The sequence below is a fragment of the Sugiyamaella lignohabitans genome, chromosome C (genome assembly GCF_001640025.1).
Source record: "Sugiyamaella lignohabitans strain CBS 10342 chromosome C, complete sequence".
Lineage (NCBI taxonomy): Eukaryota > Fungi > Ascomycota > Dipodascomycetes > Dipodascales > Trichomonascaceae > Sugiyamaella > Sugiyamaella lignohabitans.
The window spans coordinates 2,416,946-2,432,244 of NC_031671.1; the positions used below are offsets into that span (position 1 = coordinate 2,416,946).

At 47.0% G+C, this 15,299-nt stretch overlaps 7 protein-coding genes across 7 annotated transcripts; 5 read left to right on the forward strand and 2 right to left on the reverse strand.

Moving 5' to 3' along the window:
* Positions 1-787: 787 nt before the first annotated feature.
* On the forward strand, positions 788-1,561 carry AWJ20_4483 (uncharacterized protein; the record flags this gene model as incomplete). Its single annotated transcript, XM_018881557.1, has 1 exon — positions 788-1,561. The coding sequence occupies one exon, from the start codon at positions 788-790 to the stop codon at positions 1,559-1,561; it is 774 nt and encodes a 257-aa protein (XP_018734139.1).
* A 170-nt stretch (positions 1,562-1,731) lies between these two features.
* On the reverse strand, positions 1,732-2,031 carry AWJ20_4484 (uncharacterized protein; the record flags this gene model as incomplete). Its single annotated transcript, XM_018881558.1, has 1 exon — positions 1,732-2,031. One exon carries the CDS (start codon positions 2,029-2,031, stop codon positions 1,732-1,734), a length of 300 nt encoding a protein of 99 aa, XP_018734140.1.
* A 699-nt stretch (positions 2,032-2,730) lies between these two features.
* Positions 2,731-3,675, forward strand: sim3 (NASP family CENP-A chaperone; the record flags this gene model as incomplete). The annotated part of the gene is made up of 1 exon (XM_018881559.1): positions 2,731-3,675. The coding sequence occupies one exon, from the start codon at positions 2,731-2,733 to the stop codon at positions 3,673-3,675; it is 945 nt and encodes a 314-aa protein (XP_018734141.1).
* Positions 3,676-3,839: 164 nt separating this feature from the next.
* AWJ20_4486 (uncharacterized protein) lies at positions 3,840-4,223 on the forward strand (the record flags this gene model as incomplete). The annotated part of the gene is made up of 1 exon (XM_018881560.1): positions 3,840-4,223. One exon carries the CDS (start codon positions 3,840-3,842, stop codon positions 4,221-4,223), a length of 384 nt encoding a protein of 127 aa, XP_018734142.1.
* A 3,556-nt stretch (positions 4,224-7,779) lies between these two features.
* Positions 7,780-9,468, forward strand: AWJ20_4487 (uncharacterized protein; the record flags this gene model as incomplete). The annotated part of the gene is made up of 1 exon (XM_018881561.1): positions 7,780-9,468. One exon carries the CDS (start codon positions 7,780-7,782, stop codon positions 9,466-9,468), a length of 1,689 nt encoding a protein of 562 aa, XP_018734143.1.
* Positions 9,469-9,770: 302 nt separating this feature from the next.
* Positions 9,771-10,727, reverse strand: IMP4 (Imp4p; the record flags this gene model as incomplete). The annotated part of the gene is made up of 2 exons (XM_018881562.1): positions 9,771-10,619; positions 10,725-10,727. 2 exons carry the CDS (start codon positions 10,725-10,727, stop codon positions 9,771-9,773), a joined length of 852 nt encoding a protein of 283 aa, XP_018734144.1.
* A 927-nt stretch (positions 10,728-11,654) lies between these two features.
* Positions 11,655-14,998, forward strand: NAM7 (ATP-dependent RNA helicase NAM7; the record flags this gene model as incomplete). The annotated part of the gene is made up of 2 exons (XM_018881563.1): positions 11,655-12,076; positions 12,316-14,998. The coding sequence occupies 2 exons, from the start codon at positions 11,655-11,657 to the stop codon at positions 14,996-14,998; spliced, it is 3,105 nt and encodes a 1,034-aa protein (XP_018734145.1).
* Positions 14,999-15,299: the final 301 nt, after the last annotated feature.

Consider the following 15,299-nt stretch of genomic DNA (forward strand, 5'->3'; position numbering starts at 1 on the left):
TACGAACTCGCCCTTGAATGTGCTGTAGTTGTCTTCTTGGTCCATTTTATATGCTTCAATTTCGGAACCTGACCCGTCATCGATCACCAACAAATAGCGTGCTCTCCTGTCAGCATCCCCAGTATTTCCGTGATTCAGCTTGTCGTTCATATCTGATCCATCAATGTTTTGGTGGGGTCGATTTCTTTTTATAATGTCTGTGTTGCCGGGAACAATTGTTTCGACTGCTACACACCAGCCACTAATAGCAGCATGAGTTATAGGGTGATTTCTGAAGAAAAAAGGGCCTCCTTTAGCGTACGTAATCTTTGGTTTTCTCCTGTATTGAGAAGAGAAACTATGTAGTAATTCTACATCCTGACAGCTGAGAGGAACCCATTTATTGAATGTGAGGGATCTATGGTAGTCCATTTCGTCGTATAGTATGTCACTATCGCAGTCGCGAAGGAGTTCTATGGGGTTGTTGTGGACCTCATCGTTCATCTTCCAGTGCCTGAGGGGTGTGTCATTAAAACAGTTATCGTAAATAACAACATAAAGCAAAAGCAAAGCAAAAGCAAAAGCAAAATTAAATCAAATAAAAACAAAAACCAGGGTGCTGATGAATATAAAATAAAAAGATTGAAATAAAGTTGTGATGCGTTCGGTAAAGATAATGGCCATAACACCCTAACCGCTATCAATTTATCACTACGTAGTAGAATACAGTGAGCTATGCTGCACTCAAGTACAGACGATTCTCATAATACATCAATTGTCGACCTAACTAATATCCTGGTTATTGACAATGTCTTCAGAAATCATTAGTAAATTTTCTGATCCAGAACTGGTGCCGCATGTTCTACTGGATACAACATTGCCCAAATACAAGTCGACGGAGCAATTGCCCGAACTCCAGTCCTCGGCTTCACAACTGCTCTCTCAACTGGACACATATTCTCAAGACATCACATACCAGCTAGAAACGGTTCTTTCCGAGTTGGTACGAGCGAAATCGCGGTTGAATTATGAAATAGATCTTCTGAAAAGCGATTTAAGCGCGCTTTCGAATACAACATCTATAGAAGCACGTACGCAGATTGAAGCGGCCTCAGGGTCAGCTAGAACAGCTAAAGTGATTTCGAGACTCGAGAAACTAGATACTGTTAAACGAAATATGCAAAAAACGCAACAAATATTTACCGAAGCCAAGAATTTTGACGAGTCTAAAATCACTTCAACAGTACTATCGCTAGTGGAGTCTGGTGATATAGAGGCTGCGTTAGCCAAGCTGGATTCCGCGTCTGAAATCTGTTTAGTATGGAAGGGCACTGCTTTATATACACAGCGAACCAAGTTTATTGCCGGTCTTCGCAAACGAGTAGACGCAATAATTGCCGAAAAGCATCGCACATCCACGTCTACACCCCCGCCATCTGGTCTATCGCAACTACAATCACAATCACAGCCCTCGACAGGTACTACGCCTCAACCGCGGTCTTCGACGGCCAGTCCAGTTTCCTCAACTACAGCAGACAGCTACTACTCGCTTATTGGGCAGTTCCAGAAAAAGATTTTTTAATTTTCTAATCTGGCATCTCTGTATATAATTAGATACCGACTGCATCTGCCAAGTACCTTCAAGCATATCAGACCTCAGGAACCTTGTTCCTCTATCACCATACCCCTCCTCCATCCCAGCAATCACATGGTCGTCCTGCCAATTCAGACAAAATTAATAAATATATTTATTTACTTGCTAACAGCAGTGTGCTCATCCTGAGCTCTACTGAGAATAATCTTTTGCTGGTCGGCATCAAAGATATTGACACCTTCTTTTAATGCATTAATCAACATGAACAGCGATTTGGGCTGGAAATCGTTACTTTGACGCAGTTTGTTCAAGTCGTCGCCGAACTTCTCGGTCATCATTTGGACGTAGTAATCTTCAAACTCGCTTTTGCTAGCAGATGTCTTCAATGGATCGGGAATCACTGGTCTCTCAGCCGTGGAGTTAGACACAGCAGTCTCTTCTTCACCATCAATGTTCATATCGTCAACAGCAATCTCCTCTACCTCCTCTACATTGTCCTCCTGTCCAGAAACATCCGAATTCGACGAATCGGAAGAATCAGACGAGTCTGACGAGAAATCTAGTAACAGTTAGCACCCTCTCGCTCTCCCCCACCACTTCCAACCCGGCACCCACCCAGGCCGGTTCACTTTTTTTTCTTACCCTCAGTTCTGGCCTTCTTCCGCCTTCGCCGCCTCTTATTCTGCTCGCTCGTATTTGTACTGGCAGGAGCCATCTCTGAAAATAAATAAAAAATCTAATCAACCGCCAAACCACTGCTTCGGAGATCCTCTGAATCTTTTTTATCGCCCTGCATATTTTCGATAACAGCCGTAGCTGGTGCGGCATGCATCCTCCCCTCTCAGGGGGTGCTCTAAACCCGCCAGGGCCTTTAAACCGGACGGAAAAGCTGCCAATTTTTGGGGGTAGTCGCTGCCTCCGGCGGCTGGGGCTTCGCCCCAGACCCCACGGCTCCTCTCGCTGCGCTCGAGTCGGGCGTCGACGGTCCCAGCAGTCTCCTGCGAAGCAGGAGCAACGGGGTCTGGGGCGGAGCCCCAGCCGCCGGAGGCACAGTCGCCCAACCCCCGGGTCCTGACACCGGACCCGTGGATTTTTGGGGGGAAAAGGATGGTGCACGGACTTGTTCGCGGAGAAGAAGTGGTAATTAAATCCTGCATATGCACCAGGATTCGCGCTTGCTTTCCTGGTGTTTGTTCGAGCAACGCGTATTTTGTTTATATACATTTAGACCGGCAATTAAAGTTGAGAGCCTAAGCCAGTTGGGTCGAGTTGGTATACAAGAAGCGCAGTGTGTGGTCGCAGAAACAATGTCATATGGAAACAGCGAGATCGATGACCTGGTGGCCAAGGGTCTCAAAGCTTATGCCCTAAGATCGTACGAAGAGGCTACTGAAAGCCTCGGCCAGGCTTGTGGACTCTATTCTTCCAGCAATGACGGCAAAGAGAATCCGTCACTGCTGTTTCTGTATGGAAGAGCTCTATTTCGAGTAGCAGTGACGCAATCCGAAGTTCTTGGCGAATCCACAGCGGCATCGGATAGAGGTACTCCAGCAGTTGGAGCTACCGATTCAGAGGTTGCTGAGAAAAAGAGTGGGCTGTTCAAGTTCTCTGGAGAAGACGAAGAAGACGAAGAAGAACAGGAAGAAACGAATGAAAACGGCGATGCTGCAGAAGGCGACGGGGAAGAGGGCAATGAACAGGCCGAGCCAGAAGAAGAAGAGCAAACAGACTTCGAAGTGGCATGGGAAATTCTCGATCTCGCACGCAAACTGTTCGACGACGAAATCTCCTCGCTAGAAAAGTTGGACGACGATGACAACGACAAGCAGGCCAAGATCAAAGAAGCCCGTGTCAAGCTCGCAGACACATACGATCTCCTCGGCGAAATCTCGCTCGAATCAGGTAAGCAAACTTCGGAGGGCACAGTTCTGCCTCCGGCGGCTGGGGCTCCGCCCCAGACCCCGTGGCTCCTGCTTCGCAGGAGACTGTTGGGACCGTCGACGAAAACGACTCGAGCGAAGCGAGAGGAGCCACGGGGTCTGGGGCGCAGCCCCAGCCGCCGGAGGCATCCCGGCTCCGAACAAGTCACTAACCGGTACTAGAAAATTTTGCACAGGCGGTGCAAGATCTGACAGTGTCGCTGAAACTCCGGCAGGAGCTGTACCCGGTGGAGTCGACGCTGATCTCTGAGGCCCATTATAAGCTGTCGTTGGCGCACGAGTTCGATGTCGAGGACGCTGGTTCGCGTAATAAAGCCATTCAGGAGATGCAGAGTGCGTTAGACAGCGTGAAAAAGAGAATTGAAGTGTCTGGTGAGGACGATAAAGAGCTCGTGGCTGATCTGGAGACCCGGTTACAAGAACTTGAGCAAGCGAACGAGTCGGTGACGAGCGACGAAAAACGAGCTGTTATTGAAGGCATTCTCGGCGCTGACGCAGCAGGCTCTAGCTCGTCTACAGCCGCTTCGACAGCAGCAGCACCCAGTCCTGCTTCGTCAACCCCGTCGTCGATTCTCAAAGAGGCCGTGCTCAATTCCCTGGGTCAGGCCAACGATATCAGCTCGCTCGTCCGCAAACGCCCCGACAAAAAACGTGCTACCCCCACCGTCTCAACAGACGAGCCCAGCTCCAAACGGGCCAAAGAAGAGTAATAAAATTAATATGATTTTTACTCGGGGTTCTGCCTCCGGCGGCTGGGGCTCCGCCCCAGACCCCGTGGCTCCTGCTTCGCAGGAGACTGCTGAGACCGACGACGAAAACGACTCGAGCGGAGCGAGAGGAGCAGCGGGGTCTGGGGCGGAGCCCCAGCCGCCGGAGGCAGAACCCCCTCCCCCTGAGTGAGATGCAGCGTTCTATGCATGGTACCTGCGTGGATTGGCGCCAGTGAGATTGGCATGTTGTGTTGTGGGTGCTCTGTGCAAAGATAGACGCATGATCTTCGTTGTGACGTCAGGGACGGGACTTGAAACAGCGGCTGCGTCGCTCTCTTTGTGATGTCCTTTCTGGGAAGGAAGTATCCTGGAGTCGGTTGGAGGATTTGATGACGTTTTCGGTAATTCAGTAGCTAATTCAGGTGATCAAGTAGGGTCGGGCGTGATTGGCAATTTCTGGATGGGCGAGTGTGGTTTAGAGTCATGAAATAGATGCAGACGGCTGACTGGATGGGGTAGTGTTTGATGGTTAGAGTTGGTTGGCTAGCGAGGATCGTGAAGGTTATTACTGGCCGACGGTGGTGACCGGACTTGGGTGGTGTTGCAACAACCTTAGCCCGTGTGAGATTCGTCGTAGTAGTTCGATGCGGATGCCGTGCTTTAACGCGGCAGAAGCAAGCATTGCAGTGCAGTAGCAGCAGCAGCAGCAGCGGTCATTGCGTTCTGGAACTCGCTTTTCGACTGCTGCTGCCGGCACGTGCGTTAACCAAAATGGGGATATCACTGATCTTGCGATTAATCCCATTAGCTCGGACTAATTAGGCTGTAGGGCAGATTGTATTCGACTGAAACAGACGGGGCCAGGCGGGGGTTACAGATAGTTAAATTTCGTCTCAAAAGGCTCAAACAGCACGAATCGAACTGTGAGATGCTTATCGGTGAGATGCTAATATGTGAGATGCTAATCTGGCGATGCTCTGCGAAGTGCTCTGTGAGATGCTAATCTATCAGATTTTGATATGGTGGTATATTTAGATTGCAATTGCCCTGGTTTCTGTGTTTTCTATTTTTGACGCACGGCACTCGTGGGATTCTGGTTCTGTTGTATCAAACTACAAAACTAAAAAACTTTAAATAATTAATTAGCTTTTAGGGGGGCGTGGGGGGTTGTTTGAAAGTTGCGCACTGGCCAGCTATGGTCTTGCCAGCCGCAACAGCAGCAGTGGCATTTTGCCTGGCATTGCCCGATAGCGACGGCGATTTCCCAATCAAACTTCAGATGACAGATGTTCGTACGCGTCCGACATCACTCACACTGCGTGCCTCTGAACTCAGATAGACTACCCGACAGGCACGCCCTAACATAATTCTATTTATTAGCGACTGTTAGTGTTGACAGACGACCGACAGACACGCCTACCATAATTCTATTTATTAGCGACTGTTAGTGTTGGCATTATCCGTTAACGAGATTGCCAAGCCGATAAGGTCGGACGTGGAATTGGCTTTTTTGGCTTTTACCGGCTTTTCCATGCTTTTGTCTGTTACTACTGTTATTATAAACTTTACATGCTTTAAATGCTTTATATAGTTTTATATAGTTTTACATAGTTTTATATAGTTTTATACGCTTTATATGCTTTTATATGCTTTTATATGGTATATTTATTTATTAGATATGCGGTTCTTCATCGAATTGTTCATCGAATTCAAACATGGATATTTTCATTTTTTTTAAATTCTTATTTTTTAAAAATCCTTTGTGAAATTCTTTTTTTATAACTCTGTCGTTGAAATTCTGAAATAGCACCACGGAATTGTTGTGGCTGAAATGGAAATATGGAAATATTGTACAACGGAACTGGCCAGTTCCTAGTTTATATAAACAATAGTAGCAAGCGGGGGTTTTGAGCCCCTCGATGTTCCCCCCCCTCCTCTCCTTGACCCCTCCACGTCGAGCAAACAGAGGGGTACAGTGCTTCTGCATCTGCTTCTAGCGGCAGCAAAAATGCTGTATCTGCAGCACCTCAAGATATGATATTCACATCACTGCCGTAAACGGCAAGTGTGCACTAAGCTAGTTACAGACCTAAATAGAGTCTAATTTTCGTGGGTGGAGATACTACTTCATTGTTTTTCCTTCTCGACGGTATAATATCCTGACACTCACTTGGATATTCTCAACCACTTTGTCCACGTGAGCTTTTGTTTTTAAGTGTCGATTGCATTTCCTGTAGACCGTCTCTTGGATTCTCGGTCATTAAAAACATTCGACACCATTTCCCCGACCCACTGAGTTGGCGCTTGTCTGAAACAGCATCGTCGTGCCCTAACAAGATAAGGCCATAAAAGAAGCAATCTTGATCCCACTTAACGGCCACCCATTTCCCCGTGGATTCTACTCCTCAAAATAATCGCGATCCCACTTTGAACTTCGCGGATGTCCACCCTGTAAGTACCAGCTCGCTTCACCTGGCGTGGCAGGGGGGTGTGCCTCCGGCGGCTGGGGCTCCGCCCCAGACCCCGCTGCTCCTCTCGCTTCGCTCGAGTCGTTTTCGTCGACGGTCTTAGCAGTCTCCTGCGAAGCAGGAGCTACGGGGTCTGGGGCAGAGCCCCAGCCGCCGGAGGCACTGGCCCGTCCCAGCTTTTAGATCTGGGTAACTAACGAGACAAGGTTCTGAGTTTCAGGGAAGTGTGAATTGTGAGACAGACTTAAGGGGTCACGATTGACGTAGCAGGTTCTGCTAAAGAGACCTGAAGTTAAAGGGATATCGAGCGTTGTGCTTGTGAAGTCATCATGGGGCTATGGCGGTGGAGAAAGAACTCGAAGCGTCAGGAGAAGGACGAGGTCGATCATATGCTCGAGGGTGAGTGGATTTAAGGGGGGGTTCTGAGCAGCCGACCACTGTGCGATGTGTGGTGTTTTAGGGGTTGTGTTTATGAAGTATTGCGTGATCCCCGGAATCCCGGACGCCCGACTCGAGCGTAGCGAGAGGAGCCACGGGCTCTGGGGCAGAGCCCCAGCCGCCGGAGGCTGCACCCACAAGAACGGTGTGTACTAACAGAGTGAATAGAGGATGAGCCTCTGTCGTATGAGGAAGAGGCGGCTCTTCAGTCTGCTGCAAGAGTCCAGCATACTTCTGACAATTATCATCCAGCCAGTCGTAAGAGCTCTACTACAGTGGCTACGGCAGTTCCTACAGCCACAGGCTCGTTTACTATTGAATCGCTGTTGAGTTTGAACCCTCCACCAGTTACTAATGGAAGCAGCAGCAGCAGATCACCGTCTAGTTCAGGCCGGTCACCGTCTCTGTCTGCCAATTCGGTCGTCAGCGCCAACGGTGGCAGTTTTGGTCTTGGAGCTGGGTCAAATAGCAACGGAAATGGAAATGGAAATGGTATTGGAAACGGTGTAGGAGGGTATGGCAATGGCAGTGAACGTACGGGCGCTTTGAGTGCCCCTTCTACCAGTACCACATCTCTGCCGAAGGTTCCAGTATTGAGCCCTCGAAGCAAAACAATGAGTTCGACCTCGTTATCATCAACGTCTTCGAATATGAGAAGGAGGCTGAGTAGATTGAGCATGATTTTGCCTCGTCATAAGACCAGTCCTGGCACTTTTGAAACTGATGGTGGGTTCATTTTCAGAGCTGATTCTGATAAACTGCACAATGACCCTGAACTTTTAAGTAGCAATGGCCGAGATATTTCTGGTCAAGAGAATGAAATAACTACGGGAATTGCAAACAGTACTTTGCATAACCAGCAAGAAACTGTGGAATCAGCGACTACTGTACCACCACAATTATCATCGACAACTACTTTACCTGATGGTCTCAACTCAGAGACCGAATCTGTACCAACTGGAGACCAGCGTCAGCCTGAAGTCGGTTCTTATGAACACGAACAATCGCAGAACGACCATTCATCAGGTGCAGGCACCTTACCGTACTCTTCTGGAGATTCTGCCACTGCGTCCAGCGAACCTACTATAATTGAGACGCAACCGCAACCATCAGCCATTGAATCACAGTCGCAGTTGCACCAGCCAGAAACAGTGACTGCATCAAGTAATTTTTCAAGCATTCCACATATACCTAATGGCACTCACTCAGCAATTTCTGGTGAACCTGTGGTGCTTACCACTGCGACTGGATCTACCATCCCGGCAATTACATCTTCTAACCACGACGGATCTTTATCACGAGGGGTTAAACAAGTGACACCTCCACCTTCAGTACCAGTGTCAACATCAATTCACAATAAACTACCACCCATCTCGACTATATCACCACCTAATCATTTCAGACAGAATCCTCCTACCAGAGAGAATTCGCTCTCTCCACTTCATGAACCAGGTTCAGTTGTAGAATCACCAAGACTGTCTTCACCCTCTTCATCTTTGATATTCGAGCGGTCTGTACAGGATTTCACTATTGGAAATGACGACAAAATTCCTTCTCACTACCACAGTGAAGACTACATTCCTCCAGTGCTGGATGCTTCGACAACCGCCATCACAGACTCTTCTTTGGATCCTAACATGATTGAAATTGTGTCTTTATCGCCCGGGTCTGCTGCCAGAACACGAAGTATATCCAGCGGCGGTTACCACCATCACAGCAGCCAAGACGAAAACAGTCCCCTTCCTGCTGGTTTGTCATCGCCATCTCAATCATCACCCACTCGGTCACACTTGAACCAGCACCAGTTCAACTCTAATGGCACCAGCACTGGATCTTCTGGACCTAATTCTTCTAATGGAGGTCTTGGACTTCGAAACTTGGGTGCTCCACCAGTAATTGGAATTGCCGTGTCTGGTGCTAGTAACAGCTCCAAACAACACCCCACGGTTTCAGAGGGCGATGGTACCGCTAACAACCATTCTAATAGCATTCCAGTTCCACAGCCGGCATCAAATAGTCCCTCTAATGGCGACCGCCACGTTCTCAGTTTCTGTTCTTTTGCCGACATCGTTACTTCAGAACACACTCCACACCCCAATAAGGCCTCATTTTCGGCCTCTTCGCCCTCCAGTCCGCGATCCAAGCCGTTCGCAGACGGGTTTGCGGGGTCTCCCCACTCTCTCCGAACCATCGAATCAGCGGAAGCGCTCGCCGGGTCTGAAGAGTTCATTCTGGCGCCCGAGGAGTTCGAGCTCGAAGACGACCCTGGCCTCGTAGTACGCTCCATGGACGAAACCATCCGTTACAACACCGGCGAGATCACCAGCCAGCTGGCATAAAAGTATGACGCCCCGTCATCACCGGCCCTTTTACATTCTTGGCCCTCGTTTCTTTAATTTGTATGCTACGAATATATTTATTTACGCCAACGGGCAATGCCTCCGGCGGCTGGGGCTGCGCCCCAGGCCCCCTGGTTTCTCTCGCTCCGCTCGAGTCGTTCTCGTGGGGGCTTGGTAGCATCTGGGTCTCTCGAAGCCCGACTCGAGCGCAGCGAGAGGAGCCAGGGGGTCTGGGGCGCAGCCCCAGCCGCCGGAGGCAGGACCCGATGAGAAAATATTAGGAGGTCTATAAATAATACAGGTTACAAATAATCCTTCTTGTTGGCCGTGCGGATGAAACCTCTGTGTCTCCATTCGACATCGGCGTCTTTGTTGTCGACGGTGCCAAGACGGAGTTCGTAGAGTTTCATCTCGAATCGAGGACCGACTTCTGCGAGCTCAACAGACTCTCGGGTGCGAACATAGACGTGTTGACGCACGCTGATGTAGTCGCCGTTGTTGGCAAATGTGATGACTCGTGAGCTGTCTTTCTTGACTCCGGGAGGGAACAGGTGTTTTAGGACTTGCACTACTCGTTTTCCGAGAGGCGATGTGAAATTCTCGAAGATGATGTGTGGATAAGCTTCAGATTGGTTGCCCGAATTTAGAATGTCGTGACGAAGAACAACATTATGAAGTGAAAATGAGGCTGTGGGTCCGTGTGGGAAATGGGAAACGGTCAGTGCTGTGGGGACACCACGGTGTTCATGCAGTAAAATCAGGTCGGTGGATCCAGAGCTTTGACATGCTGATACCAATGATGGCAGAATAGTACCACCACGGTTTAATCTGATACCAGTTGGAAACAGCAGCTTGACTTCTTTCGCAAACTGACTAAGTCTTGTACTGGGATCTCGACTGGTTGTGACTATAACTTTGGGATCTTGAATTCCACTTAATGCTGAATATTCGTCATCGATTTCTTCATTTAATGACTCGTCGAATCGGAAATCTTTTTGTAGTTGATCATCATCAGCAACTTCTTTAGGTAGACTTTTACCAGATGCTAATGCTGCTCTTAACTTTTGTCTCTTTTGTGCTAATGTTGCTTCTTGTAGTTGTACCGACTTCCTGTAAAGGTACTCTCTTCTTTCTCTAGCCTGCCTGCGAATCTGGAAATTACGTTAGTACTTTGTTCATATCCATCCTTTATGCCATATTCTATCGTTCAGAAACTGTAACAAGAAATTTATGGCTTGTTCTGGTTTTTTTCTTACCATTTTGCTTGTGGTTGATTAACTAACTGAGGTTCACGACCGGCGTTCTGGAATTCTTTCAGATATTTTTCAGGGTTAGGCATCTAATTATATTTAAAGATCGGCCAGTGCCTGCATGATAAAACCTCTGATTATCACAATATGCCATTATCACTAATGTCGAAAGTGAAGAGTAAAGAGAACGACAATTTATGAGAATAAAATGTAGGATTAATATTTATTAATTAGTTGAAAAGTTGAAATATCCCAAATAAATGATAACAATTGCGGTTATTATATATATTTTAGCTAGATGTCTATATATCAATTCCAACACTCAGAGCTGGTTCCAAACACATAATTATCAGATATTTCACTTATTAATTATAAATCACGTGTGTTCTATATCAACTCACTGAAGCTCCCACTCCGAATATGAATTATTAATAGAACTACACTGACAAACAGCAGAGATTTTCTAGAGCAGCAAAATTAAATTAAGAGACTACAGACCATTTATCTTCTGTTCAGATTATTTTGCAAATAAAACACCTAATTTTTTGAAGTTGTAACCATATCATTTAATTATTTTTGGTGGTGAGTATCGATCGCATATCTTGAGAAGGGTTTGGGATCAGGGGACATTTTGCGGTATGAAACTGCAGTGTTTTTTTACAGGCGCATATACGTACTACATATCAACATATAATCGCTGAGGCGAATGCTTGAGTGAAGAAAGTAAAAGCCAACTTTTGAGCTTCTTTCTTATTATTTCGTCCAGAAGGAACGAAAGAACACAGACTGGATCCAAACTGGCTTGGTCAAGAAAAGTACCCAAAGTTCAGACTGGTAATCAGCCAAATCATAGCGTGACTGTGTAGTGTATGGAGAAGAGGCTTATTAAACTTCGAAAGAAAACAAAATTCGATAGAAAAATTCAAATAGTCCAGAATGGATTCGTTTTCACATCTGGGAAACCAGTTTGAAGTCGACTCCGATGTGCAATCAATTACCTCTGATGTGCTATACCAAGGACGTAGCAGTGGTATCAGGGGTGCTAATGGGGCACGTAGACGACGAGACTCGGACGACGATGGCGAATCCACGACCCTTGGAACCGATTTGGGAGATGATAACGATACATTGTCGCTAATTAGTGGACGAGGAGGTGATGGAATCAACCACCTGGGTGCTATTGGCGAAGGATCAAACGGCCATGGATACGGTGCCAATGGTAACCATTTCCATGATATCAATGGCCCAGCAGCAGGTGCTTATGCTGCTGCCACAACAAGCAATTTCCTCGATAGCGAGAGTGTTTTCGAAGACGAGATCGAGTTTGATGAGAGCACGCTCCCAGAACACGCTTGCTCGTAAGTATTGACATAGTGGATCCCCCCAGCCCGACTCGAGCGAAGCGAGAGGAGCATCGGGGTCTGGGGCGGAGCCCCAGCCGCCGGAGGCAAAAGTCTCTAGAATAGAAACTAACAGATACCAGCTACTGTGGAATCCATAACCCATCATCAGTTGTCAAGTGTGTGACATGTAAAAAGTGGTTTTGTAACTCGAGAGGAAACACGTCGAGTTCGCACATTGTGACGCATTTGGTGAGATCGAGACACAAGATTGTTGCTCTGCACCCGGAAAGCGAGCTCGGAGACACGACTTTGGAGTGCTACAACTGTGGAAGTAAGAATGTGTTTTTATTGGGATTTATCAGTGCTAAAAGTGAGACTGTGGTGGTGATTCTGTGTAGACACCCGTGTGCTTCTGGCGGAGGAAGCGGTGGTGGAGCCGGAGGTGTCAACTGGGACACTGCGGAATGGCAGCCTCTTATTGAAGAGAGAAGTTTGCTTTCGTGGCTTGTGACAGTTCCTTCTGAAAAGGAGCAGCTCAAGGCCAGACATATTTCACCTAATGAGATATTGAAATTAGAGGAGTTATGGAGGGTTAATGTTAATGCCAAGCTCTCAGATAGTTCTAAATTTGATGAAGAAGAGATTGAAATCGCTCCAGTAGCTCTTCGTTATGACGATGCTTATGAATATCAAAGATGTTTTAGTCCACTTGTTAAAGTTGAGGCTGAATATGATAAAAGGCTTGTTGAATCGCAGACTCAAACTGATGTCACGGTTAGTTGGGATCTTGGTTTGAGTAAGAGACATTTGGTTTCATTCGTACTCAACAAGCTGGATCTGTCTGATATCAAGATTTCTCTTGGAGATGAAATCAGAGTTAAATATGAAGGTGGCAAGGCTTGGGAATCAAATGGTTACGTTGTTAAGATTCCTGATGGAGTGTCTGATGAGGTTACGGTTGAGCTCAGGTCTAGTCATGTGCCTCCTCCCACTGAGTATACCACCGACTACTCAGTTGAGTTTGTCTGGTCCAACACTACGTACTACCGTACTCAACAGGCGTTGACACGATTTGCTACCGAAGAAACTTCAGTCAGTGGTTATATCTACCATAAGCTTTTGGGCCATGATATTGAGTCTTTGCAGTTGCATGTTAATGTTCCCAGAGTATTATCTGCTCCAGGTATTGCTGAATTGAATGCCTCTCAGCAGAACGCTGTCAAGTCAGTGCTGCAGATGCCTTTATCGCTGATTCAAGGTCCTCCTGGTACTGGTAAAACTGTCGTGTCTACTACTATTGTGTATCACTTGGTTAAAATCACCAAAGAACCTGTCTTGGCATGTGCTCCTTCGAACGTTGTAGTTGATCAACTTGCTGAGAGATTGGAGAAAACTGGGTTGAATGTGGTTCGTATGACTGCTCGTACCAGAGAACATCTTAGCAGTAACGTGGACCATTTGACGCTTCATAACAAGGTGGCTCAAGATAAGAAAAACACCGAACTTTTGAAGCTGATGGAGCTCAAGAACGAATTAGGCGAACTCAATGTTGCAGATGAGAAGAAGTATACCAAATTGATGAAGGCTGCTGAGAGACGGATTATTGAAAATGCCGATGTCATTTGCTGTACATGTTCCGGAGCTGGAGACGCCAGACTGAAGAGCAAAAGATTCCGCACTGCTCTTATTGACGAAAGTACTCAAGCCACCGAGCCGGAGTGTTTAATTCCTATTGTACACGGATGTAAACAGCTTGTTCTTGTTGGTGATCACCAGCAACTGGGTCCCGTGGTAACCAACAGAAGAGTAGCCAAGGCCGGACTGTCTAAGTCGCTTTTTGAGAGGCTGATTGTGCTTGGTCATAAACCCATTCGACTTACTGTTCAATATCGTATGCACCCAAGTCTCAGTTTATTCCCTAGTAACATGTTTTACGAGGGAAGTTTGCAGAACGGTGTGACTACTGAGGAAAGAGTTCGTCCCCAAGATGATTTCCCCTGGCCTGTTGCTGAGACTCCTATGATGTTCTGGTGTAACTTGGGTCAGGAAGAGATTTCCTCATCGGGTCTCAGTTACTTGAATAGATCTGAAGCGGCCAGCTGTGAAAAGTTGATTAGTCGTTTCTTCAAGGCTGGAGTCAGTCCTTCGCAGATTGGTGTTATTACTCCATACGAAGGACAGCGTACTTATCTCAAGCAATACATGGTTTCAGCAGGAGAAATGAATCAACAGCTGTACCGAGAAGTTGAAATTGAGTCTGTGGACGCTTTCCAGGGTCGTGAAAAGGATTATATTATTCTCACTTGTGTTCGTTCCAATGACCATCAAGGTATTGGTTTCTTAAGTGACCCCCGTCGTCTTAACGTTGCTATCACAAGAGCCAAGTATGGTCTTGTTCTATTGGGTAACCCTCGAGTTTTATCGAAGAACTCGCTGTGGTCTCACTTGTTAAACCACTTCCGCCAACGAGGCTGTCTTGTCGAGGGTACTTTGAACAATCTCCAAAAGAGTATGATTCCTCTTTCCAAGCCCAGAATGCCTTATCGTGCCAGAAGGAACATTGAGGCCGAATTCGGAAACCGCGGCATGCCTTCTCTTGACCCCTACAGAAACTTCTCTGCACCATTTGGTGCTTCTACAGATGACGCTTCTAGTATCATTTCTGCTCCATCTGCTATTGAAAGTATCTCTGGTCCAATTGGCAGCAACTTACCAATGATATTCTCACAGGGTTATGAGGTTCAAAATGAATGGCCTGGTCGTGAACCGGGCGGGGAACCTTCGTTGGACCTTCAAAACAGAGCTCTTGGCAACAGTATGAGCGAGCGAGTGGCTCAACTCTTTGAAAATCCCGAGGATGGCGATGACCATGACTCGCTGGATGACGATCTTCGCAGCGTCAGCACTGCTTTCACAAATAGTGTCGGTCTGTACTAGTTGGGATAACTCAGTATTTCTTTTCCTCTCGCTCTTAGATTGCATGAAATTACCCTAGGCTGCTTTGTATCTTCAAGTTTGTGGTCAACACAGGCGGTATACTATACCACTTGTAACGCAATTATTACATCGTCCAAGCCTTATATTTTTTTTCATTTCATTGCACTGGATGATCATATGCTATTGATTTTCATTTAAACGGCGCTGCTACCTACCGGTCTATGCTGCATTCGTCATTACCGTCTGCCTCAAGCAACATATCTCGACCTACTATGTAAATATCAATGCATGAGCCTGGCAA